Source organism: Anolis sagrei, chromosome 6 (assembly GCF_037176765.1).
Source record: "Anolis sagrei isolate rAnoSag1 chromosome 6, rAnoSag1.mat, whole genome shotgun sequence".
In the NCBI taxonomy this organism is placed as follows: Eukaryota; Metazoa; Chordata; class Lepidosauria; order Squamata; family Dactyloidae; genus Anolis; species Anolis sagrei.
The window spans coordinates 5,492,598-5,520,097 of record NC_090026.1 but is presented as its reverse complement, the minus strand read 5'-3'; the positions used below and the strand labels follow the sequence as shown (position 1 = coordinate 5,520,097).

The 27,500-nt window shown below is 46.1% G+C and overlaps 1 protein-coding gene across 1 annotated transcript in view; it reads right to left on the bottom strand.

The window, feature by feature from the left end:
- TNFSF12 (TNF superfamily member 12) overlaps window positions 1-27,500 on the bottom strand; it is a 78,794-nt gene that overhangs the window by 10,661 nt on the left and 40,633 nt on the right. Inside the window, exons 8-9 of the mRNA XM_067469558.1 lie at window positions 10,558-10,686; window positions 9,755-9,981 (exon numbers count right to left, since the gene is read on the bottom strand). Of these exons, the coding sequence (XP_067325659.1) occupies window positions 9,755-9,981; window positions 10,558-10,686 (356 nt within the window). The remainder of the gene's footprint in view (window positions 1-9,754; window positions 9,982-10,557; window positions 10,687-27,500) is intronic.

Below are 27,500 nucleotides of genomic sequence, written 5' to 3'. Positions count from 1 at the left end.
CATGGGCCATCCAGTCCAACCCCCTGCCAAGAAGCAGGAATATTGCATTCAAAGCACCCCTGACAGATGGCCATCCAGCCTCTGTTTAAAAGCTTCCAAAGAAGGAGCCTACACCACACTCCGGGGCAGAGAGTTCCGCTGCTGAACGGCTCTCACAGTCAGGAAGTTCTTCCTAATGTTCAGATGGAATCTCCTCTCTTGTAGTTTGAAGCCATTGTTCCGCGTCCTAGTCTCCAAGGAAGCAGAAAACAAGCTTGCTCCCTCCTCCCTGTGGCTTCCTCTCACATATTTATACATGGCTATCATATCTCCTCTCAGCCTTCTCTTTTTCAGGCTAAACATGCCCAGTTCCCTAAGCCGCTCCTCATAGGGCTTGTTCTCCAGACCCTTGATCATTTTAGTCGCCCTCCTCCGGACACATTCCAGCTTGTCAATATCTCTCTTGAATTGTGGTGCCCAGAATTGGACACAATATTTCAGATGTGATCTAACCAAAACAGAATAGAGGGGTAGCATGACTTCCTTAGATCTAGACACTAGGCTCCTATTGATGCAGGCCAAAATCCCATTGGCTTTTTTTGCCGCCACATCACATTGTTGGCTCATGTTTAACTTGTTGTCCAGATCTTTTTCACACGTCCTGCTCTCGAGCCAGGCATTGTCCCCCATTCTGTATCTTTGCATTTCATTTTTTCTGCCAAAGTGGAGTATCTTGCATTTGTCACTGTTGAACTTCCTTCTCTCCTTGTTTCTTTTCTCGCTTCCTTTGCTCTTTGGTGCCATCCTTCCTTGTCTCTTTCCTTGCTTCCCTCTTTCATTCCTTCTCTCCTTCTTTCCTTCCTTCTCTACATTTCTTTCTTACCTTCTCTCTTTCCCTCTTTCCCTCTTTCCCTCCCTCCCTCCCTCCCTCCCTCCTTCCTTCCTTCCTTCCTTCCTTCCTTCCTTCCTTCTTTCCTTCCCCCTTTCTGTGTATGTGTTTTGTGTGTGTATATATGTGTATATAGAATATTTGTGTATATGTGTATATATGTGTGTTTGTGTATACATATGTGGTTTTGCGCATGCGTTGCAATGTATTTTCTATTTTTTGGACGTTTAAGTCCCTTCTGCTGTGTTTTTCAGTGTTTTTATGACTGATGGTCACTTGTTGGCCTGAGAGGTGTCTTGTGTCAAAATTTGGTGTCATTTCGTCCAGTGGTTTTTGAGCTCTGTTAATCCCACAAACGAACATTACATTTTTATTTATATAGATTGCATCCAGAACCATGTGCCATGTTCCTTTGGAGTGTGCTTGGAGTCCAGATCCCATTAGCCCCAACCCATTAGTACCACATGTCAGGAGAAGATGGGAGTTATAGTGATATCTGTGTACTGCAACAATAGGTGCAAGGATATTGCCGCAATACAGAATCTTTGCCTATTCCCAATCTGTCAGTTCGAAGTCACACTCTCTCAGCCTCATAGTGAGGTGAAGCCCAATCCCCTCTGAACATACAATGCCGAGAAAAAACCCTCTTAGGGTCCGGAAACCCAATCAACAATTTGGCACACAGACAAGAGTTCTTTCCCCCACCTTGGATTTTATTCCACAGATATAGATGAAGTCGAACATGACCCCCCCCCCCCATAAGAGATAGTAACTTATAGTTCGCTAAGGGCAAGGACACCAGAATGGATAATAAGGGTTAAGCCTTGGTCATTTTGGTGTGTATCATTTAATCAAGGCTTTGTGCCCTATTTCCATATGTTTACAGCAGAAGGTAACCAATTTATTACTGAAAATCATGCCACGAAAGTCTTTGAATTTTCCCACCTGAGGCACACCTTGGCTCCTGATGGTCCCCCATCTTACAAGCAAGGGACTCTCTTTCCCCCTCATGGATATATTTCCCTCTATGGACCTTCCTATGAATAATATGAACTATGGACACTGGGGGAAGGTAGTTGGGTTTACTCTCTGTGTTATGACTTCTATATTTCCATATTTTCTCCTGTATTTCTATATTTCCCTTCATGTATTTGACCTTGCCCTGACCCTTTGGCCCCCTTCCCCTCTCCTTGGGGGAAATCTACAAAGAAGCTGCCCTGCCTCTGGAAAAGCAATCAGCAATCATGAAAAGACCCTTATCTTTGGACATTCTTTGCATGGACAATAATCAAGGAAATCCTTTAGGCTTTGGAGTTGGGCCATCTTAAGGGTTTCTGTCTGGCAGACTTTTTAATCATATAACAATGGGGGGGGGGGGAGGGATATGACCTTAGGAAAGTCCTCTTTTCCTCCAAGCCATTTTTCTTTCAAATCTTTCCACTAAGGACATTCACAAAAGTTTCCCCTTTGTGCCCTATCTGATTGTAAGAGGAAAACCTGGATTAAGCCATCAATGCTTATCACAGACCCATCTCAGGACAATCAGGTGGCTTCTCTGGAAGGCCGATCCCCAGCCTCGATAAGCCTAAAGACATTAAAACTCCATAATCCACTCCAGAATGCATTGTCTCCCTTCATCCCGCCTCCCTCCCTCCTGATTCGCTGGAGCGTCGAGATAGCAGGAGCCTCCTGATAGGCTCTTGCACCCTGCGAAAGCCCTGCAATTGGCCCTGATGCATGGGGGACAGCCAAGCCTCCTCCCAGCTGTTTGCGCGTCAGCCAATCCCCTTTGAGCTGGGTGGGAGGGGGGAGTGGGAATTTTGAAACTCACAACTCTGTACTTTCTATAAAATTGTCTTTATTTCTGTAACCACATGCTCTGCTTGGTGAATGATTGCTGCTCTGCATCCTTTTCAGCTGAATCGCAAATAAAACATCTCGGTGGCACTTCCTTCCACTTGCTGAGACCTTTTATTGGGAAAATTCTGGGATTGGATACTTCTCTCTGTCTCGCCAGGGTAACAAACTCTTTAAAGAGTCTGATTGGTCTCTGCCTCCTGGCAAAGACCCCTAAATTCCTGCTCTATAGATATAGATATAGATAAACCCCACTTGCCTAGTTTCCAACAAAACTCACAACCTCTGAGGATGCCTGCCATAGATGTGGGCATAGAAACGTCAGGAGAGAATGCTTCTGGAACATGGCCAGACAACCCTGAAAACTCACAGCAACCCTCTTAGGGTCACCATACATTGGAAATGACATCAGCTAAAGGAATGGCTTGAATTGGCTCCATTTCTCTTTGTCAACAAGGACAGCAGCAAGGCTAGGAGAGGAAACCCTGCCATCAACACACAAAAACACACAACACGGTCTCCGAAAAGGGGAAGTTTTCAACCTGTGTTTTATGGCAGGACTGCTTCTGTGCTATTTATTTAAATTATGCTTGTCCCTGGCTTTTTGTTTTCCTTCAATCCTTTCCTTATTGTTTTCGGACGATAAATGAGCAGGAAGTTCAAAGGAGAAGCTGATGGGAAGGTAAGGCAGAAGTGATGGAAACAACAGAAGCTAGCTTTGTCCTCCAGAGTCCAAAGCTCAGCCCTGAAATATATGATCGCAGGGAGCCTTTGAGCATCTGCAGAGTGCAATCTCCCAGATTAAGGCAAGGTTTGCAAATGGTGAAGCCCTACCAGGGTGCATTTACACCAGTGTGTCTCAACCTGGGAGTTGGGACCCCTAGGGAGGTCACGAGGTGAGTTTCATATTTCTGGTGGTCTTAGGAACCCCTTTCGCAGAGAAGGCTGAAGATCTCTCCACCTGTCCTTCTCTTCCTTTTTTGGTGTTGGTGAATTACAACCAGAGGTGGTCCTAGGTAATTTTCAACGGTAAGCAAACAGTATTTTGTCACCCCCCCCCCCCCCCCAATAATTGATATATATTTTCTGTTTGTTGTGGGAGTTCTGTGTGCCATATTTGGTTCAATTCCATCATTGGTGGAGTTCAGAATGCTCTTTGATTGTAGGTGAACTATACATCCCAGTAACTACACTTGACGCACTTGCTCCCTTGCCTGGCCTGCTTTGGGTCTGGAGATGTGGCTGAAGACCCCGGTGTGTGCACCAAAAGTCACCTCTTCTCCTGACTTTCTCCTCAGCCATTGGGACCGAGAAAGAGAGAGAGAGAGAGAGAGAGAGGTGGAGATGCCCACCTTTCCTGAAGGTAGGCGCAAAAACAAAGGAGGGAGTGGAGTTGGGAGATACCTCTCTCTCTCTCTCTCTCGGTCCCAATGGATGAAGAGAAAGTCAGAAGAAGAGGCGACTTTTGATGCGCATGCTGAGGTCTTCAGACACACCTCCAGACCCGAAGCGGACCAGGCGCGGCGGCTCCGTCCCTTGGCCCGCCCGCGGATTGGGGAGAGGAGAGGAGGCGGGTGGAGCGCCGGGGGAATCAGGAAAGGGAGCCAGTCATGGGGAAGGGATCGAACATGGAGAACGATTGAGCACCGGCTCTGCTCGCGCACACCGGTGGCCCGGTGGAGCAGGAACGAGAGGGGCTAGGCGAGGCTCAAGGGCCCGGCCCCTTTGGGAAGAGGATTGCCTGGCAGCGAGGCAAGAAAGCCGAGGCTCCCCCCGGACTGCTAGGGCTGTTGTGAGCTGAGGGGGTGCTCCTCAAGTGGTGGCCGAGGGGCATTTACAGAGGTGCCTCTGCGCCCCTGGCAAAAAAAAAGTGTTCTGCGACCGCTTACTTCGCGTAATGGACGAGCCGCCCCTGCTCCCAGATTAAGGCAAGGTTTGCAAATGGTGAAGCCCTACCGGGGTGCATTTACACCAGTGGGTCTCAACCTGGGAGTTGGGACCCCTAGGGAGGTCACGAGGTGAGTTTCATATTTCTGGTGGTCTTAGGAACCCCTTTGGCAGAAAAGGCTGAAGATTTCTCCACCTGTCCTTCTCTTCCTTTTTTGGTGTTGGTCAACTACAACTCCCAGAATTCAAAAACACCCATTCCCAACCCCACCAGTATTCAATGTTAGCCATGTAGGTAGTGTGCCAAGTTTGGTGCAGATCCATTGTGGGCTGGGTTCAAAGTGCTCTTTGGTTGTAGGTGAAATATAAATCCCAGCAACTACAACTCCCAAATGACAAGGTCTATTTCCCCCAAACTCCACCAGTGCTTACATCTGGACATATTGAGTACTCATGCCAAGTTTGGTCCAGATCCATCATTGTTTGAGTCCACATTGCACTCTGGATTTAGGTGAACTACAACTTCAAAACTCAAGGTCAATGTCCACCAAACCCTTCCAGTATTTTCTGTTTGTCATGAGAGTTCTGTGTGCCAAGTTTGATTAAATCCCATCATTGGTGGAGTTTAGAATGCTCTTTGATTGCAGGTTAATTATAAATCCCAGCAAGTACGACTCCCAAATGTCCCAAAACTCCCAGACTCCCATTCTGAACCCCACCAATGACAGAATTGGGTCAAATTTCCCACATACAACCCCCATGATCAAGAGAAAATACTGTGTTTTCTGGTGGTCTTTAGTTACCCCTCTGACACTCCCGCATGACCCCTTCAGGGGTCCTGACCCCCAGGTTGAGAACCACTGGTCTATGTGACAACCGAGTATGAGGAAGGCCTGGTGTGAGAAACGTTGGTGAAAGAAGCCTCGCATGTAAAACTCCAGTGTAAAGGCTGCTATGTGTAAAAAGCTTCTCACACCAGACCTTCCTCATACTTGGCCTTCCCATAGATTAAGGCCTACCTCACACTGAGGCCTACCTCACAGACTGAGACCTTTCTCCCACTGAGGTTTACCTCAGACTCCTCAGGATAACACTAGTGCAATAAATTCTCGCATGTAAAACTCCAGTGTAAAGGCTGCTATGTGTAAAAAGCTTCTCACACCAGACCTTCCTCATACTTGGCCTTCTCATAGACTAAGGCCTACCTCACACTGAGGCCTACCTCACAGACTGAGACCTTTCTCCCACTGAGGTTTACCTCAGACTCCTCAGGCTAACACTAGTGCAATAAATTCTCGCATGTAAAACTCCAGTGTAAAGGCTGCTATGTGTAAAAAGCTTCTCACACCAGACCTTCCTCATACTTGGCCTTCTCATAGACTAAGGCCTACCTCACACTGAGGCCTACCTCACAAACTGAGACCTTTCTCCCACTGAGGTTTACCTCAGACTCCTCAGGCTAACACTAGTGCAATAAATTCTCGCATGTAAAACTCCAGTGTAAAGGCTGCTATGTGTAAAAAGCTTCTCACACCAGACCTTCCTCATACTTGGCCTTCTCATAGACTAAGGCCTACCTCACACTGAGGCCTACCTCACAGACTGAGACCTTTCTCCCACTGAGGTTTACCTCAGACTCCTCAGGATAACACTAGTGCAATAAATTCTCGCATGTAAAACTCCAGTGTAAAGGCTGCTATGTGTAAAAAGCTTCTCACACCAGACCTTCCTCATACTTGGCCTTCTCATAGACTAAGGCCTACCTCACACTGAGGCCTACATCACAGACTGAGACCTTTCTCCCACTGAGGTTTACCTCAGACTCCTCAGGCTAACACTAGTGCAATAAATTCTCGCATGTAAAACTCCAGTGTAAAGGCTGCTATGTGTAAAAAGCTTCTCACACCAGACCTTCCTCATACTTGGCCTTCTCATAGACTAAGGCCTACCTCACACTGAGGCCTACCTCACAGACTGAGACCTTTCTCCCACTGAGGTTTATCCTCAGGATAACACTAGTGCGATAAATTCAGTGTAGACCAGGCATGGGCCAACTTGGGCCCTCCAGGTGTTTTGGATTTCGACTCCCGCAATTCCTAACAGCCTCAGGCCCCTTCTTTTCCCCCCTCAGAATCATAGAATCATAGAATCAAAGAGTTGGAATAGACCTTGTGGGCCATCTAGTCCAACCCCATTCTGCCAAGAAGCAGGAATATTGCATTCAAATCACCCCTGACAGATGGCCATCCAGCCTCTGTTTAAAAGCTTCCAAAGAAGGAGCCTCCACCACACTCCGGGGCAGAGAGTTCCACTGCTGAACGGCTCTCACAGTCAGGAAGTTCTTCCTCATGTTCAGATGGAATCTCCTCTCTTGTAGTTTGAAGCCATTGTTCCGCGTCCTAGTTTCCAGGGAAGCAGAAAACAAGCTTGCTCCCTCCTCCCTGGGGCTTCCTCTCACATATTTATACATGGCTCTCATATCCCCTCTCAGCCTTCTCTTCTTCAGGCTAAACATGCCCAGCTCCTTAAGCCGCTCCTCATAGGGCTTGTTCTCCAGACCTTTTATCATTTAAGTCGCTCTCCTCTGGACACATTCCAGCTTGTCAATATCTCTCTTGAATTGTGGTGCCCAGAATTGGACACAATTGGACTCAGCTGCTTAAGGAGAGGGCCCGAGGCTGTTAGGAATGGTGGGAGTCGAAGTCCAAAACACCTGGAGGGAGGGCCCAACTTTAGCACAATTCAACTTCGAAATTAATGTTCGGGGGGTCATCAAAAATGCATGCATGGGCACCCAAGCAGCGCCTCATCATACACACAAAGTTACAGGTGTTTTAGTTCAGATTCCCTCATGAGATTCCCCGCTTATTCTTCCTGTCTCCCTTCCCCCATCCTCTAGAAATGGAGCGATTCCTGGAAGTGGAGTGTCTCTGGCCCTGCGCCCAGACCGAAAGAAAGACGAGCGGGGCCGGATTTGTATTTCAGGCTGATTCACGAAAAGAAAGTTCATTCCAGCATCTGGGAAACCAGGGGGGAAAGGAATGTGGGCCTGGATATGTTGGAAATTGGGTTGGACAGGAGGAGAAAGCACTGATTTTTCAGTGAGAGGCTGGGAAGAGGAGAAGTTGATGTAAACACAGTAACACTTTCAAACACAGAATTATGTAACCAAGTTTGCTACACAGTGCAATCGAATCATAGTATCTTTGTCTTCCTCCATTCTTAATGCAGTCCAGTATTACTTTCACTGCCAATGGTTCAATGCTGTGGAGTCCTGGGATTTGTAGCATTGAGAAGCCCCAGCACTCTTCGGCAGAGAAAAGTTTGATAAAACTACAACTCCCATGATTTCACAGCACTGAGCTATGACAATTCAGGTCATGCCAAACTGCAAGGCCGGGCTTAAGCACAGCGGGTTAAACCGCCAGCTGTAGAAAATCTTGCCGATCCAAAAGGTTGGCAGTTCAAAGCCCGGGTTGGGGTGAGCTCCCACCATCAGCCCAGCTTCTGCCCACCTAGCAAATCTAAAACATAAATGTAAGTACAGTGTTGCCTCGCTACTTCACGGTTCGCTTTTCGCAGACTCACTGTTTTGCGGATTTTTAATAAATACTAGCTATACCCATCACGCGTTGTTGTGGCCAACCATCCCTTCCTCTTTCCTCCTTTCTTTCTCTCCTTCCTTCCTTCTTCCCCCTTTTTTCTTTCATTCTCTCCTTCCTTCCTTCCTTCTCTTCCTCTTCCTTTTCCCTTCCTTCCCCCTCTTTTCTTTCCCTTCCCCTTTCTCCCCTTTCTTCCTTCTCAACCTATTCTTGGACTGCAACTCCCAGCAGTCCTCCTGATCAATCTACTTACCTATCTACCTACCTACCTACCTACCTATCTCTACCTAATCTATCTATCTTATCTATCTGGAGGATTGCTGGGAGTTGCAGTCCTGGAATAGGAAATTGGATATATGCAAGGATTGGGATGCTTTCAAAGAGATGCAAGGAGAAGAAAGCTTGCAGCTTGGAAGCAGTGCATTTGGATCATCCTCCTCTCCTAAAGGGCCTGGTATAGAGGATGCTGGGAACTGTAGTCCAGAAGAGAGTGTGGATATGCTATTGCTGGGAGCACGTGAACTCTGCACATGCTCAGAAACACCACTGCTTGGCTTAGGAAAAGGTTCCAAGACTATTGAAGCTCCATTAAGTTTATCACTGTTCAGAAGATGCCAAGACCCCCTTCCCAACACTGGGGAGGGGGGATGAACTCTGCACATGCTCAGAAACACCCTTGTTTGGCTTATGAAGATCTTCCAAGACTTAGCACTGAAAGAGCAATCGCTTCAGGAACAATTTAAGTCCATCCATTTTCACAAGATGCCTAAGATTTCCTTCCCAACACTGAAGGGAAAGTGAACTCTGCACATGCTCAGAAACACCACCACTTGGCTTAGGAACAGGTTCCAAGTCTATTGAAGCTCCATTAAGTCTATCACTGTTCAGAAGATGCCAGGATCCCCTTCCCAATACTTGGGAGTGGGATGAACTCTGCATGTGCTCAGAAACACCCTTGTTTGGCTTATGAAGATTTTCCAAGACTTAGCACTGAAAGAGCAATCGCTTCAGGGACCATTTAAGTCCAAGCATTTTCACAAGATGCCTAAGATACCCTTCCCAACACTGAAGGGAAAGTGAACTCTACACAGGTTCAGAAACACCCTTGTTTGGCTTATGAAGATCTTCCAAGACTTAGCACTGAAAGAGCAATTGCTTCAGGGACCATTTAAGTCCATCCATTTTCACAAGATGCCTGAGATACCCTTCCCAACACTGAAGGGAAAGTGAACTCTACACATGCTCAAAGGGACCCTTGCTTCGATTATGTGTGTTCCAAGACTTAGCATGGAAATAACTTGCTTCGGGGACTATTGAAGCTCCATTAAGTCTGTCCCTTTTTGGATGATGCCAAGACCATTTTCCCAATGCCAAGAAATAGTGAACTTTGCACATGCTCAGAGGGAAGATATTCCGAGACTCAGGATGGAAAGAACTGCTGCTTCGGGGACTATCGCTTCCATATTAAGTCTATCCATTTTCACAGAGCACCCTCCCCACCCAAGGAGACCTCCTTTTAGGATTTTGGCCTTGCTCTTACCTGCTGCAACGGTGAGGCCTTCTGCTCAGATGTTCTGGCCGCCGCCAGCTCTCCTCGCAGCTGCACAATCTCTCCTCGCAAGATGTCCAGTTGCCACTGGATGCTGACCAAGGAGAAGAGGCCGGCCAGCAGCCCCATGCCGAGGGCACAGCCCACCACCCAAAGGGCATTCAAGAAAGAAGGGGGCTGAGCAGATCCTTGCGCCATCCGAAATTTATCCATAAGTCCTGGAGACAACATGGTTGGACTTAACATGGCCTTGTGTGTCCCAAATAGGGCGGTGGGTCAGACTAGATGCCCCTTTAGTACCCCACTTTGCCTTTATACAATTCTATGAAAATGCCCCAAAGCTGGCCTACAATTGAGACTCTCTCCAGAAGTGCTGACCAAAACAAACTCAAACGAATTTCCCCTAAATTGCAGAATGAATTCCAAGAATCCCAGAAGTTTCCCCCAGAACTGCTGACCCCAAACGCCTGGATTGTGCTAGCACCCCAAAAGGCTTCCCAAAAATTTCAGAACGGGATCCAAGAGTCACGATTGCCTCTGACTTTTCTTCCCAAATCTCTCTTTTCCTGACACAATCCCTTAAGGATTATATAACTATTTTTCTCCCTTATCTCCCTCCAAGGTCTCTGGCACATTCGGGCCCCATAACCTGGTGTTTGAAAAGGTAAACAAAGCCTCTCTCCATCTGGTTCCAAGTTCTCTGACCTATAAAAGGGATGGGGTGCCAATCTGCAAACTTTTCTATCCCTTCCAAACACAAATCCCCCCTTTCCCAACTGGGCCGGCCACCTCACCGAAAGATAGGGCTCCTTGTCCTGCTTGGCGCCAAGCGAGGCATGGAAAGCAGGGGGTGGGTTGCGCAAGAAATTGAGGAAGCCCATCACAAGGACCAGCTTTGCCCGCCCAACATGGAGGACTGCCAACTTGACGTTACGCACAACCAAGGTGTGTGCGTGTGTATGCCTGTGTGTGCAAGCGATTGCCACATTGGAAGGGCAGACTGGCAGGTTAGCAGTCCTTCGACACTGCCTCTTTCTTGTATGCAATATTATTTTTGAGCTTGGCTTCCCTTCACTCAAGATTTGGGCATTGTAAAAGTTGGATGGGGATCCCCAAAAGTCATCTAGACCACCTTCCCACTGCCAGTGGTGGACATCCATTGGAATTGTTTGGATTTGAGGATTATAAGAATTGGGAGAGGAACCCCAAAGGTCACCTAGACCAACCTCCCACTGCCAGTAGTGCAAATCCATTGGAAATGTGTGGATTTGGGGATTAGAAAGTTTGGGAGGGGACCCCAAAGGTCACCTAGACCACCCTCCCACTGCCAGGGGTGGACATCCATTGGAAGAGTGTGGATTTGGGGATTATAAGAGTTGGAAGCATAACTCCAAAGGTCATGTAGACCTATCTCCCACTACCAGTGGTGGACATCCATTGGAATAGTGTGTATATGGGAATTATAAGACTTGGGAGGGGGACCCCAAAGGTCACCTAGACACCTCCCACTGCCAGGAGTGGAAATCCATTGTAATTGTGTGGATTTGGAGATTATAAGAGTTGAGAGGGGACCCCAAAGCTCACCTAGACCAACCTTCCACTGCCAGGAGGGGAAATTCATTGGAATTGTGAGGATTTGAGGATTATAAGAGTTGGGAGAGGAACCCAAAGATCACCTAGACCTACCTCACACTACCAGTAGTGGACATCCATTGGAACGGTGTGTATTTGAGGATCATAAGAGTTGGGAGAGGAACCCCAAAGATCACCTAGACCTACCTCCCACTACCAATAGTGGACATCCATTGGAACAGTGTGTATTTGGGGATTATAAGACTTGGAAGGGGAACCCCAAAGGTCACCTAGACCAACCTCCCACTGCCAGGAGTGGAAATCCATTGGAATTGTGAGGATTTGAGGAGTATAAGAGTTGGGAGAGGAACCTCAAAGGTCATTTAGTCCTACCTCCCATTGTCAGGAGTGGACTTCCATTGGAAGAGTGTGGATTTGAGGATTATAAGAGTTGGGAGTGGAACCTCAAAGGTCATTTAGTTCTACCTCCCATTGTCCGGAGTGGACCTCCATTGGAAGAGTGCAGATTTCAGGATTATAAGAGTTAGGAGAGGAAACCCAAAGATCATCTAGACCTACCTCCCACTACCAGTAGTGGACATCCATTGGAACAATGTGTATTTGGGGATTATAAGTCTTGGGAGGAGAACCCCAAAGGTCACCTAGACCAACCTCCCACTGCCAGGAGGGGAAATCCATTGGAAGTGTGTCGATTTGGGGACTTCTTTCACTCAAGAATTAGGAATTGTAAGAGTTGGAAGGGGACTCCCAAAGGTCACGTAGAACACCCCCCCCCCCCCCCCACTGGCAGTTGTGGACATCCATTGGAATTGTGTGGATTTGGGGACTATAAAGGTTGGAAGCATAACTTCAAAGGTCATCTAGACCAACCTCCCACTTCCAGGGGTGGACATCCATTGGAACGGTGTGTGTTTGGGGATTATAAGACTTGGGAGGGGAACCCCAAAGGTCACCTAGACCAACCTCCCACTGCCAGGAGTGGAAATCCATTGGAAGTGTGTCTATTTGAGGACTTCTTTCACTCAAGAATTGGGAATTGTTAGAGTTGGAAGGGGACCCCCCAAAGGTCATGTAGAACACCCTCCCACTACCAGTAGTGGACATCCATTGGAATTGTGTGGATTTGAGGATTATAAGAGTTGGGAGAGGGACCCCAAAGATCATCTAGACCTACCTCCCACTGCCAGGAGTGGAAATTCATAGGAAGAGCATGGATTTGGGGATTATAAGAGTTGGGACGGGAATCCAAACAATCAGACTAAGCCCCATTGCCAGTGGTGAACATCTATTGGAAGAATGTGGATTTGGGGATTAGAAGAGTTGGAAGGGGAACCCAAAGGTCATCTAGACTACCCTCCCAGTGCCAGTGGTGGACATCCATCCATTCGAAGAGTGTGGATTTGAGAATTATTAGAGTTGGAAGGGGAACTCCAAACATCATCTCCAGGCCTACCGCCCACTGCCAGGAGTGGATTTGGGGATTATAAGAGTTGGGAGGGGAACCCCAAAGATCATCTAGATGTACCTCCCACTGCCAGAAGTGGAAATCCATTGGAATTGTGAGGATTTGAGGAGTGTAAGAGTTGGGAGAGGAACCTCAAAGGTCATTTAGTCCTACCTCCCATTGTCAGGAGTGGACCTCCATTGGAAGAGTGTGGATTTGAGGATTATAAGAAGTTGGGAGAGGAACCCCAAAGGTCACCTAGACCAACCTCCCACTGCCAGGAGGGTAAATCCATTGGAAGCGTGTCGATTTGGGGATTTCTTTCACTCAAGAATTGGGAATTGTAAGAGTTGGAAGGGGACCCCCAAAGGTCATGTAGAACACCCTCCCACTGGCAGTGATGGACATCCATTGGAATTGTGTGCATTTGGAGACTATAAAAGTTGGAAGCATAACTCCAAAGGTCATCTAGACCTACCTCCCACTGCCAGGAGTGGAAATCCATTGGAAGTGTGTGGATTTGGGGGTTAGAAGATTTGGGAGGGGAACCCCAAGGACCATCTAGACCTACCTCCTGCTACCAGTAGTGGACTTGGGAGGGGACCCCAAAGCTCACCTAGACCAACCTCCTACTGCCAGGAGGGGAAATCCATTGGAAGTGTGTCGATTTGGGGACTTCTTTCACTCAAGATTTGGGAATTGTAAGAGTTGGATGGGGACCACTAAAGGTCATGTAGAACACCCTTCCACTGCCAGTGGTGGACATCCATTGGAAATGTGTGGATTTGGGGATTATAAGACTTGGAAGAGGAACCCCAAAGGTCACCTAGACACCTCCCACTGCCAGGAGTGGAAATCCATTGTAATTGTGTGGATTTGGAGATTATAAGAGTTGGGAGGGGACCCCAAAGCTCACCTAGACCAACCTCCCACTGCCAGGAGGGGAAATTCATTGGAAGTGTGTCGATTTGGGGACTTCTTTCACTCAAGAATTGGGAATTGTAAGAGTTGGAAGGGGACCCCCAAAGGTCACGTGGAACACCCTCCCACTGGCAGTGATGGACATCCATCGGAATTGTGTGGATTTGGAGACTATAAACGTTGGAAGCATAACTCCAAAGGTCATCTAGACCTACCTCCCACTACCAGTAGTGGACATCCATTGGAAAAGTGTGTATATGAGGATTATAAGAATTGGGAGGGGGACCCCAAAGGTCACCTAGACCACTCTCTCACTGCCATTGGTGGACATCCATTGATAGAGTGTGAATGTGGGGATTATAAGAATTAGGAGGGGAACCCCAAAGGTTACCTAGACCAACCTCCCACTGTCAGGAGTGGAAATCCATTGGAAGTGTGTGGATTTGGGGACTTCCTTTCACTCAAGATTTGGAAATTGTAAGAGTTGGAAGGCGACCCGCAAAGGTCATCTAGAACACCCTCCCGCTGCCAGTGGTAGACATCCATTAGAAGAGTGTGGATTTGGGGATTATAAGAGTTGGAAGGGGAACCCCAAAGATCATCTAGACCAACCTCCCACTGCTAGGAGTGAAAATCCATTGGAAGTGTGTGGATTTGGGGATTATACGAGTTGGAAGGGGACCCCCAAAGATCATGTAGAACACCCTCCCACTACTAGTGGTGGACATCCAATGGAAGAGTGGATATTTTGAGATTATAAGACTTGGGAGGGGAACCCCAAATGCCACCTAGACCAACTTCCCACTGCCAGGGGTGGAAATCCATTGGAAGTGTGTGGATTTGGGGATTATAAGAGTCGGGAGGGAACCCCCAAAGATCATCTAGATGTACCTACTACTACCAGTAGTGCACATCCATTGGAAGAGTGTGTATTTGGGGATTATAAAAGTTGGAAGGGGAATCCCAATGGTCATCTAGACATACCTCCCACTGCCAGTAATAGACATCAAATGAAAGAGTGTGGATTTGGGGATTATAAAACTTGGGAGGGGAACCCCAACGATCATCTAGACCAAGCCCCACTGTCAGTAGTGGACATCCATTGGGAGAATGTGGATTTGGGGATAATAAAAGTTGGGAGGGGAACTCCAAAGGTCACCTAGACCAACCTCCTACTTCCAGGAATGGAAATCCATTGGAAGTGTGTAGATTTGGGGATTATTAATGTTGGAAATGGAACCCCCAAACACAGTTACCAATAGGGGAAATCTATTGCAAAGTGTGAACCTTCCTCAGGTTGGAAAAGTTAACTTTTAAGATCCCCCTCCAAGTGGCCTTAATGGACTACAACTCCTAGCATCTCTCTAGAGTTCTATTTTTGAAGCAATTGCACAATCTTTGTCCTCGACTACAACGTCAACATCACTGTTCTTTAACAGATTGCAGCTCCCTGATGGACTACAACTCCCAGCATCTCCCTAGAGTTGTCATTATTTTTTGCAGAATGGATGAGGTTTGACTGCCATGACTCAGTACTATGCAATCATGGGAGTTGTAATGTCACAAGCTCTTGACAACTTTGCCTTATCAAACTATAAAGTCTAATCTACCTCACAAGGTTGTTGCAAGGGATCGGAAACGCCAGGCATGTACACAGATAGGCCCTTTGGGTGGAAATGAGAGGCAGACAGGTAAGCAATGAAATAGTTTCGCAGGTGCTTTTGGCAGGTCTGGATGGAAAATCGAAAGTGAGAAGATGTTGGGCGTGGAAATAGCATTACAGAGCAATAAAATCTTTCAATACATAAGAGAAATTTGAGACAGGAAAAAGGAACCGTGCCGTAACTTGTTTGGAAATGTGGGTTCAGTTTGCCACTTAGCCATAGAAATCCATTGAATGGCCATGGGAGAGCCACATGCTCTCAGCCCCAGAAAATACCCAAATAGATTTGTTTTAGAATCTTCGAGGTCGGGAATAAGGTGGAGGCATACAATAACAAGAGCTGGCAAGATAAGACTGAGTTCTTTTCCCTTAACTTCCTGCTCCCAGAACCTATGGCCAGTGCTAAGGAATGATGGGAGATGAAGTCCAAAATATGGGATAATGGGAGACGTAGTCCAAAAACATGGAGTGATGGGAGATGTAATCCAAAACATTAGATGATGTGAGATGTAATCAAAAACATGGGATGATGGGAGTAGTCCACAAACGCTGCATGGTGGGAGATGTACCCCAAAACCATGGGATGATGAGAGATATAGTCCAAAAACAGGGGTAATGGGAGATGTAGTCCAGAAACATGTGATGGTGGTAGATATAGTCCAAAATATGGGATTATTATTTATTTTATTTACATTATTTCTATCCCGCCCATTTCATCCCAAAGGCGACTCAGAGCGGGATGATGGGAGATATAGTCCAAAATGTGGGCTGATGGGGGAGGGAGTCCAAAACACTGGATGATGGGAGATGTAGTCCAAAACATGGGATAATAGGAGATGTAGTCCAAAACTTGGGATGATGGGAGATGTAGTCAAAATGCATGGGATTATAGGAGATGTAGTCCAAAAACTTGGGATGATGGGAGATGCAATAAAAAACATGGGATGATGGGAGATGTAATCCAGAAACATGTCATGATGGCAGATATAGTCCAAAATGGGATGATGTGAGATGTAGTCCAAAACATGGGATGGTGGGAGGTATAGTCCAAAACATGGGATGATGAGAGATGTAGTCCAAAACATGGAATGATGAGAGATGTAGTCCAAAACATGGGATGATGGGAGATATAGTCCAAAGCATGGGATGATGATATAGTCCAAAACATGGGATTATGGGAGATGTAGTCCAAAAACATGGGATTATAGGTGTAGTCCAAAAACATGGGATGATGGGGGATGTAGTCCAAAAACTTGGGATGATGAGAGATGTAATCCAAAATATCTGGTGGTCCCACACGTTTCTCCCTTCTGGATCATTGCGACAATTGGGTCTGGAACGGTAATGTGATCGGACTACAATTCCCAGGAACCTCCAGCAAGGATGGCTGCTGGGATTTGCGATCCAATCAGGTCCCATTTCGAGGCTTTGCTTGCTATCTGTACTCACAATCGTCCGAATGAGCTGCTTGCAAAAGGCGCCGTCCCTGTTCCAAATATTTTCTCAATATATTATTGCAATGGGATATCGAAAGGACAAAATTGAATGTGGGTGGTAACCAAAAATAATTCTCAAGTCATGTATTATGTTATTTAAAATGTCTTTATTTTTTAAAAAAATCTTTATTTACATCTAGAGCAACAGCATCTCTATCTTCATCCATCCCTTTTTTATATATACCTCCCTCCATCGCAAGTCCATTTTCCCTGGGATAATAATTCTATTTTTTGGGGAGGAAATATCCATTGGAACGCCCTAATTAGTGGCATTTTTTGGTTTAGATGGCGCAGAATATATAGTTAGGGATAACAAAAGGCTTGACTGATGTGAGACTGACCAAAAAAGTTGAATGGTGCATCTATAAGTGTAGATCAGGTATGGGCCAAGTTGGGTCCTCCAGGTGTTTTGGACTTCAACTCCCACCATTCCTGGCCTCAGGCCCCTTCCTTTCCCCCCTCAGCCGCTTAAGCGGCTGAGGGGGGAAAGGAAGGGGCCTGAGGCCAGGAATGGTGGGAGTTGAAGTCCAAAACACCTGGAGGACCCAACTTGGCCCATACCTGGTGTAGATGCATCTCAACTGAGTGCCAATATTTCTACACAACCATGAATGCAATGGCAAGGAAATCAGTGTTGCAAACAAGAGTGGATTCTTATTAGCCGAACGAGATGACGAAAACAGAATAAGTAAAAAAGGAAATGGAAGGAAATGCATAATTAAGCAGCACACGATTACGCAATTAACTCATTTGCAAAAACGGGAGTGCTGCAGCCACCTGCAAAACATGTCAACAACCACAAGCGGCAGCAACTGAACGGGAAGATTGGGTTGTTGTAGGTTTTTCCGGGCTATATGGCCATGTTCTGGAGGCAATTTTTCTCCTGACGTTTCGCCTGCATCTATGGCAAGCATCCTCAGATGTAGTGAGGTCAGTTTCGTGGCGCGATAGGGGCCTGGGGACACCACCCGGGACACTATCGCGCCACGAAACTGACCTCACTACCTCTGAGGATGCTTGCCATAGATGCAGGCGAAACGTCAGGAGAAAAATTGCCTCCAGAACATGGCCATATAGCCCAGAAAAACCTACAACAACCCAGTGATCCCGGCCATGAAAGCCTTCGACAATACATTGAACGGGAAGAGTTTACATATCCAGAAATACACAAATTACGTAGCTGTTAGAATCATAGAATCAAAGAGTTGGAAGAGACCTCATGGGCCATCCAGTTCAACCCCATTCTGCCAAGAAGCAGGAATATTGCATTCAAATCACCACTGACAGATGGCCACCCAGGTTCTGTTTAAAAGCTTCCAAAGAACGAGCCTCCACCACACTCCGGGGCAGAGAGTTCCACTGCTGAACGGCTCTCACAGTCAGGAAGTTCTTCCTCATGTTCAGATGGAATCTCCTCTCTTGTAGTTTGAAGCCATTGTTCTGCGTCCTAGTCTCCAGGGAAGCAGAAAGGAAGCTTGCTCCCTCCTCTCAGTGGCTTCCTCTCACATATTTATACATGGCTATCATATCTCCTTCTCTTCTTCAGGCTAATCATGCCCAGTTCCCTAAGCCGCTCCTCATAGGGCTTGTTCTCCAGACCCTTGATCATTTGAGTCGCCCTCCTCTGGACACATTCCAGCTTGTCAATATCTCTCTTCAATTGTGGTGCCCAGAATTGGACACAATATTCCAGGTGTGGTCTAAACCAAGGCAGAATAGAGGGGTAGCATGACTTCCCTAGATCTAGACACCGCTTTTTAAATATTGCATTTTTTTCCCTTTGGAATTTGTTTTGTGCATGTTTCCCCACTGATTCATCCATTGTTTGGAATTGGCATGCAATAGGTTTTGACCTTTCCTTTGTCAAAAGTCCCAACCATTCGGTTCCCATTGGCTTGAAGAATGTGAAAAGTGCTTACTGGAAGAAGAGAAAAAAAGCAGAACTCAAAATTCGCAGGCGCAGCACAAAACAGCGACATTCAGGAGATGGGAAAAGCCCTTTGCAAAGAATAGGGAAGTGCACAGTTTCTCAGGCAGCACATAACACTGGGGAAGTTTCCCATAATGCTCTAAACTAGAGCTGTTTGGGTGACATGATGAAAAATAGATGATAATCCAACATAATGGATTATGCTGGTTGCAATCGTATCCAAACTAAGTTGAAAACTGTATCTGAGTAAGTAAACCTCGGGTGCATCTACACCAGTGGTTCTCAACCTTGCTAATGCCGTGACCCCTTAATGCGGTTCCTTATGTTGTGGTGACCCCCAACCATAATATTGTTTTCGTTGATACTTGACACCTGTCATTTTACTACTGTTATAAATCATAATGTAAATATCAGATATGCAAGATGTATTTTCATTCACTGGACCAAACTGGGCACAAATACCAAATATGCCCAAATGCTAATGCTAGTGAGGTCGCGGGAGGATTGATTTTGTAATTTGGGAGTTGTAGTTGCTGGGATTTATAGTTCACCTATAATCAAAGAGCATTCTGAACTCCACCAGCGATGGATTTAAACCAAACTTGGCACACAGAACTCCTATGATGATTAGAAAGCACTGGAAGGGCTTTGTGGGCATTGACCTTGAGATTGGGAGTTGTAGTTCACATATATCCAGAGGAGTGCTGTGGATTCATGCAATGAATACTCAATATGCAATGAATACTCAATATGCCCAAATATGAACACCGGTGGAGTCTGGGGAAAATAGACCTTGACATTTGGGAGTTGTAGTTATTGGGATTTATAGTTCACCTACAATCAAAGAGCATTCTGAACTCGACCAACAATAGAATTGGGTCAAACTTCCCACACAGAATCCCAAACTTGGCATGAATACTCAATATGCCCAAATGTGAACACTGGTGGAGTCTGGGGAAAATAGACCTTGACATTTGGGAGTTGTAGTTATTGGGATTTATAGTTCACCTACAATCAAAGAGCGTTCTGAACTCGACCAACAATAGAATTGGGTCAAACTTCCCACACAGAATCCCAAACTTGGCATGAATACTCAATACGCCAAAATGTGAATACTGGTGGAGTCTGGGGAAAACAGACCTTAGCATTTGGGAGTTGTAGTTATGGGGATTTATAGTTCACCTACCATCAAAGAGCATTCTGAACTCGACCAACAATAGAATTGGGTCAAACTTCCCACACAGAATCCCAAACTTGGCATGAATATTCAATATGCCCAAATGTGAACACTGGTGGAGTCTGGGGAAAATAGACCTTGACTTTTGGGAGTTGTAGTTATTGGGATTTATAGTTCACCTACAATCAAAGAGCATTCTGAACCCCACCAATGAGAGAATTGGGTCAAACTTCCCACACAGAATCCCAAACTTGGCATGAATACTCAATATGCCCAAATGTGAACACTGGTGGAGTCTGGGGAAAATAGACCTTGACATTTGGGAGTTGTAGTTATTGGGATTTATAGTTCACCTACAATCAAAGAGCGTTCTGAACTCGACCAACAATAGAATTGGGTCAAACTTCCCACACAGAATCCCAATGACCAACAGAAAATACTATGTTTTCTTATGGTCTTTGGCGACCCCTTTGACACCCCCTCATGACCCCCTCAGGGGTCCCGACCCCCAGGTTGAGAAACACTGATCTACACTATGGAATTAATCCAGTTTAATGCCACTTTAACCACCGTTGCTCAATGCTACGGAATCTGAGGATTAGTAGTTTGCAGCAAAGGCCTAAGACCTTGTGGAACTAAAACTCTCAGTATTGCATAGCACTGAGCCATAGCAGGTGAAGTGAAATCAAACCACATTAATTCTACAATGTAGATGCATCCTGATATTACCAACTTATTTCGGTTAGTCTCTAAAGTGCTACAAAATCTCGTAGTCAATGTCCAGCATTCTGGAGATGCAAGACAAAGGTGTAATCATAATGGAAGGAGTTAGTATAGTACTGTCCCCTTATCCACTGGGGATATGTTTTCAGACTTCATGTGGATATACAAAATTGTGGAAAACAACAAATCCCATTGGAATGAAGAATAATTGGCCCAGGTTACATTGAAATACCTGGAAGATGCCTCTTAAGACGATGCCATTGCTATTTTCAATGATAGCAACAGAAAACCTATTCATTGGGTTGTTGTAGGTTTTTTCGGGCTATATGGCCATGTTCTAGAGGCATTCTCTCCTGACGTTTCGCCTGCATCTGTGGCAAGCATCCTCAGAGGTAGTGAGGTCTGTTGGAACTAGGAAAAGTGTTTATATATCTGTGGAATGACCAGGGTGGGAGAAAGGACTCTTGTCTGCTGGAGCTAGGTGTGAATGTTTCAACTGACCACCTTGATTAGCATTTGATAGCCTGGCAGTGCCTGGAGCAATCTTTTGTTGAGAGGTGATTAGATGTCCTTGTTTCCTCTCTCTTGTTGTACTGTTCTAATTTTAGAGTTTTTTTAATACTGGTAGCCAGACTTTGTTCATTTTCATGGTTTCCTCCTTCCTGTTGAAATTGTCCACATGCTTGTGGATTTCAATGGCTTCTCTGTGTAGCCTGACGTGGTGGTTGTGAGAGTGGTCCAGCATTTCTGTGTTCTCAAATAAAATGCTGTGTCCAGGTTGGTTCATCAGGTGCTCTGCTATGGCTGACTTCTCTGGTTGAAATAGCCTGCTAATCAAGGTGGTCAGTTGAAACCTTCACACCTAGCTCCAGCAGACAAGAGTCCTTTGTCCCACCCTGGTCATTCCACAGATATATAAACCCTGTTTCCTAGTTCCAACAGACTTCACTACCCCTGAGGATGCTTGCCATAGATGCAGGCGAAACGTCAGGAGAGAATGCCTCTAGACCATGGCCATATAGCCCGAAAAAACCTACAACAACCCATACTACGATTCGATTGGAGTGATCCAGCATTTCTGTGTTCTCGAATAATATGCTGTGTCCAGGTTGGTTCATCAGGTGCTCTGCACTCCAACAACCACCATGTCAGACTACACAGAGAAGCCATAGAAATACACAAGCATGTGGACGTTTTCAACAGAAAGGAGGAAACCATGAAAATGAACAAAATCTGGCTACCAGGATTTTAAAAAACTCTAAAATTAAAACAGTACAACAGCAGAGAGGAAACAAACAAGGACATCTAATCACCTCTCAACAAAAGATTGCTCCAGGCACTGCCAGGCTATCAAATGCTTATCAAGGTGGTCAGTTGAAACCTTCACACCTAGCTCCAGCAGACAAGAGTCCTTTGTCCCACCCTGGTCATTCCACAGATATATAAACCCTTTTTCCTAGTTCCAACAGACCTCACGACCTCTGAGGATGCTTGCCATAGATGCAGGCGAAACGTCAGGAGAGAATGCTTCTAGAACAGTGGTTCTCAACCTGGGGTCCCCAGATGTTTTTGGCCTTCAACTCCCAGAAATCCTAACCGCTGGTAAACTGGCTGGGATTTCTGGGAGTTGTAGGCCAAAAACATCTGGGGACCCCAGGTTGAGAACCACTGCTCTAGAACATGGCCACATAGCCCGGAAAAACCTACAACAACCCAGTGATTCCGTCCATGAAATCCTTCGGCAATACATTGAACCTATTTATTGATTAAAGAAAAGTATGCCACCTAGTGGATGAAGCTAGAACTGCAGGTGATTCCATGGTAATTTCTGGCTGGGGCATTCCATAGAATCACACAGAAGACCTAGAAAATGGATGAAGAAGCCATAATTTGTCAGACACGGATAAACCAAACATTTGGTATATCTCACAGATACTGTAATTGCCTTCTCACTCTGAGAAAGTTTTGAAAGATTAATACTTTTTGACGACTATTCATAATTCTGGTCCAATTCAGTGCAAAACTGATATTTCTGTCTTTCCCTCATATGTATAGAAATACAGTATGTCCCCATATCCATAGGCAATATTTCCCCAGACTTCGCACGGATACACAATACAGTGAGTAGGTTCTTGTGGGTTTTTTCGGGCTATATGGCCAGGAGATATGATAGCCATGTATAAATATGTGAGAGGAAGCCACAGGGAGGAGGGAGCAAGCTTGTTGGCTCATGTTTAACTTGTCGTCCATGAGGACTCCAAGATCTTTTTCACACGTACCGCCTGGCTCGAGAGCAGTACGTGTGAAAACGATCTTGGAGTCCTTGTGGACAACAAGTTAAACATGAGCCAGGAATGTGATGTGGCGGCAAAAAAAGCCAATGGGATTTTGGCCTGCATCAAGAGGAGCCTAGTGTCTAGATCTAAGGAAGTAATGCTACCCCTCTATTCCGCTTTGGTTAGACCACACCTGGAATATTGTGACCAATTCTGGGCACCACAATTCAAGAGAGCTATTGACAAGCTGGAATGTGTCCAGAGGAGAGCGACTAAAATGATCAAGGGTCTGGAGAACAAGCCCTATGAGGAGTGGCTTAAGGAACTGGACATGTTTAGCCTGAAGAAGAGAAGGCTGAGAGGAGATATGATAGCCATGTATAAATATGTGAGAGGAAGCCACAGGGAGGAGGGAGCAAGCTTGTTTTCTGCTTCCTTGGAGACTAGGACGCAATGGAGCAATGGCTTCAAACTACAAGAGAGGAGATTCCATCTGAACATGAGGAAGAACTTCCTGACTGTGAGAGCCGTTCAGCAGTGGAACTCTCTGCCCCGGAGTGTGGTGGAGTTTCCTTCTTTGGAAGCTTTTAAGCAGAGGCTGGATGGCCATCTGTCAGGGGTGATTTGAATGCAATATTCCTGCTTCTTGGCAGGGGGTTGGACTGGATGGCCCATGAGGTCTCTTCCAACTCTTTGATTCTATGATTCTATGATTCTATGATTCTAGAGGCATTTCTCCTGACGTTTCGCCTGCATCTATGGCAAGCATCCTCAGAGGTAGTGAGGTCTGTTGGAATTAGGACAATGGGTTTATACCACTGGTATAAACCCATAAACCCATTATAATGGGTTTATACCAATGGGTGGAATGGCTGGGGTGGGGCAAAGAGCTCTTCTCTGCTGGAGCTAGGTGTGAATGTTTCAACTGACCACCCCAGTCATTCCACAGACGTATAAACATATTGTCCTAATTCCAACAGACCTCTCTACCTCTGAGGATGCTTGCCATAGATGCAGGCGAAACGTCAGGAGAGAATGCCTCTACAGCATGGCCCTATAGCCCGAAAAAAACCACAAGAGCCTAGTGATTCCAGCCATGAGAGCCTTCGACAATACATTAATACAGTGAGTAATTGTGAACCCTGTTGAAATGAAGGGCCTCAGGCCCACCGATGCAGCCGCAATGGATTCATAAGCCAGGAGCACCTTGAAAGCATATAACAAACAAGATACAACAGCTATCCTGGTATCCTTTTGGTACCAAATACTGTAAGAAGGCACATATATTTGTCATTTCATACTATGAGCTATGAAACTATCCACAACTTATGAAGGTGTTTGATATCTTGCTGTACAATTTCAAACGGTTCACTGATACAGTTTTGACAATATTACCACTGAGTTAGTAATAATAGAATTTGGCAGCATTTTCTGATCTAGTTTCACGAAACAGGGGATATAGGTGCATGGTATAATCCAACAGTTATGTCAACCTCTCTTACGTTTAGTTGTTTGTTTAATGCAGTGTTTCTCAACCTGGGGGTCGGGACCCTGGGGGGGGGTCGCAAGGGGGTGTCAGAGGGGTCGCCAAAGACCACCAGAAAACACAGTACTTTCTGTTGGTTATGGGGGCTCTGTGTGGGAAGTTTGGCCCAATTCTATCGTTGGTGGGGTTCAGTAGGTGAACTATAAATCCCAGCAACTCCCAAATGTCAAGGTCTATTTTCCTCAAACTCCACCAGTGTTCACGTTTGGGCATATTGAATATTCATGCCAAGTTTGGTGCAGATCCATCATTCTTTGCGTCCACAGTGCTCTCTGGATGTAGGTGAACTACAACTCCAAAATTCAAGGTCAATGCCTACCAAAACCACCTAGTATTTTCTGTTGGTTGTGGGAGTTCTGTGTGCCAAGTTTGGTTCAATTCCATTGCTGGTGAGGTTCAGAATGCTCTTTGATTGGAGGTGAACTATAAATCCCAGTAACTACTACTCCCAAATGCCAAGGTCTATTTTCCTCAAACTCCACCAGTGTTCACGTTTGGGCATATTGAATATTCATGCCAAGTTTGGTGCAGATCCATCATTCTTTGCGTCCACAGTGCTCTCTGGATGTAGGTGAACTACAACTCCAAAATTCAAGGTCAATGCCTACCAAACCCTTCTAGTATTTTCTGTTGGTTGTGGGAGTTCTGTGTGCCAAGTTTGGTTCAATTCCATTGCTGGTGGAGTCCAGAATGCTCTTTGATGGAGGTGAACTATAAATCCCAGTAACTACTACTCCCAAATGTCAAGGTGTATTTTCCTCAAACTCCACCAGTGTTCACATTTGGGCATATTGAATATTCATGCCAAGTTTGGTCCAGATCCATCATTGTTTGAGTCCACAGTGCTCTCTGGATGTAGGTGAACTACAACTCCAAAATTCAAGGTCAATGCCCACCAAACCCTTCTAGTATTTTCTGTTGGTCGTGGGAGTTCTGTGTGCAAAGTTTGGTTCAATTCCATTGCTGGTGGAGTTCAGAATGCTCTTTGATTGGAGGTGAACTACAGATCCCATCAACTACAACTCCTAAATGACAAAATCAATCCCCCCCCCAACCCCACCAGTATTCAAATTTGGGCATATTGGGTATTTGTGCCAAATGTGGTCCAGTGAATGAAAAATCATCCTGCATATCAGATATTTATATTACAATTCATAACAGGAGCAAAATTACAGTTATGAAGTAGCAACAGAAATAATTTTATGGTTGGGGGTCACCACAACATGAGGAACTGTATTAAGGGGTCGCGGCATTAGGAAGGTTGAGAACCACTCATAGAATCATAGAATCAAAGAGTTGGAAGAGACCTCCTGGGCCATCCAGTCCAACCCCATTCTGCCAAAAAGCAGGAACATTGCATTCAAATCACCCCTGACAGATGGCCATCCAGCCTCTGTTTAAAAGCCTCCAAAGAAGGAGCCTCCACCACACTCCGGGGCAGAGAGTTCCACTGCTGAACGGCTCTCACAGTCAGGAAGTTCTTCCTCATGTTCAGATGGAATCTCCTCTCTTGTAGTTTGAAGCCATTGTTCCGCGTCCTAGTCTCCAAGGAAGCAGAAAACAAGCTTGCTCCCTCCTCCTCCCTGTGGCTTCCTCTCACATATTTATACATGGCTATCATATTTCCTCTCAGCCTTCTCTTCTTCAGGCTAAACATGCCCAGCTCCTTTAGCCGCTCCTCATAGGGCTTGTTCTCCAGACCCTTGATCATTTTAGTCGCCCTCCTCTGGACACATTCCAGCTTGTCAATATCTCTCTTGAATTGTGGTGCCCAGAATTGGACACAATATTCCAGGTGTGGTCTAACCAAAGTGGAATAGAGCATGGGGAGCAGGACTTCCCTAGATCTAGACACTATGCTCCTATTGATGCAGGCCAAAATCCCATTGGCTTTTTTGCCGCCACATCACGTTCCTGGCTCATGTTTAACTTGTTGTCCACGAGGACTCCAAGATCTTTTTCACACATACTGCCCTCGAGCCAGGCCTTATTGTCCCCCGTTCTGTCTCTTTGCATTTCGTTTTTCCTGCCAAAGTGGAGTATCTTGCATTTGTCACTGTTGAACTTTATTTTGTTAGTTTTGGCCCATCTCTCTAATCTGTCAAGATCGTTTTGAATCCTGCTCCTGTCCTCTGGAGTATTGGCTATCCCTCCCAATTTGGTGTCGTCTGCAAACTTGATGATCCTGCCTTCTAGCCCTTTAGTTGTTTGTTTAATGGAAGAGATACCATAAAAGTGGTTGACATAACATCCACATGCAACTTGACATCAGAAATGACTTCATAATGGCTGGCTTACAGAATCCCTTTCACACTATTATATTCCTTCCACTCTATTGTGTCAAATGCCTTTTGCAATACAAAAGGCATTTGACACAATAGAGTGGAAGAGCCACATGCTGGAACTCCCTGCTAGGAAGGGAGGGAGGGAGGGAGGGAGGAAGTAAGGAAGGAAGGAAGGAAGGAAGGACGGGAGGAAGGAAGGAAGGAAGGAAGGAAGGAAGGAAGGAAGGAAGGACGGGAGGAAGGGAGGGAGGGAGGGAGGGAGGGAGGGAGGGAGGGAGGGAGGGAGGAAGGAAGGAAGGAAGGAAGGAAGGAAGGAAGGAAGGAAGGAAGGAAGGAAGGGCGGGAGGAAGGGAGGGAGGGAGGGAGGGAGGAAGAAAGGAAGGAAGGAAGGAAAGAAGGAAAGAAGGAAGAAGGAAGGAAGGGTGGGAGGGAGGGAGGGAGGAAGGAAGGGAAGAAGGAAAGAAGGAAGGAAGGAAGGAAGGAAGGGTGGGAGGGAGGAAGGGAGGAAGGAAGGAAGAAGGGAAGGAAAGAAGGGAAGAAGGAAGGAAGGAAGGAAGGAAGGAAGGAAGGAGGGAAGGAAGGAAGGTTGGGAGGGAGGGAGGGAGGGAGGGAAGAAGGGAAGAAGGAAGGAAGGAAGGAAGGAAGGAAGAGAAGAAGGAAGGAAGGAAGGAAGGGTGGGAGGG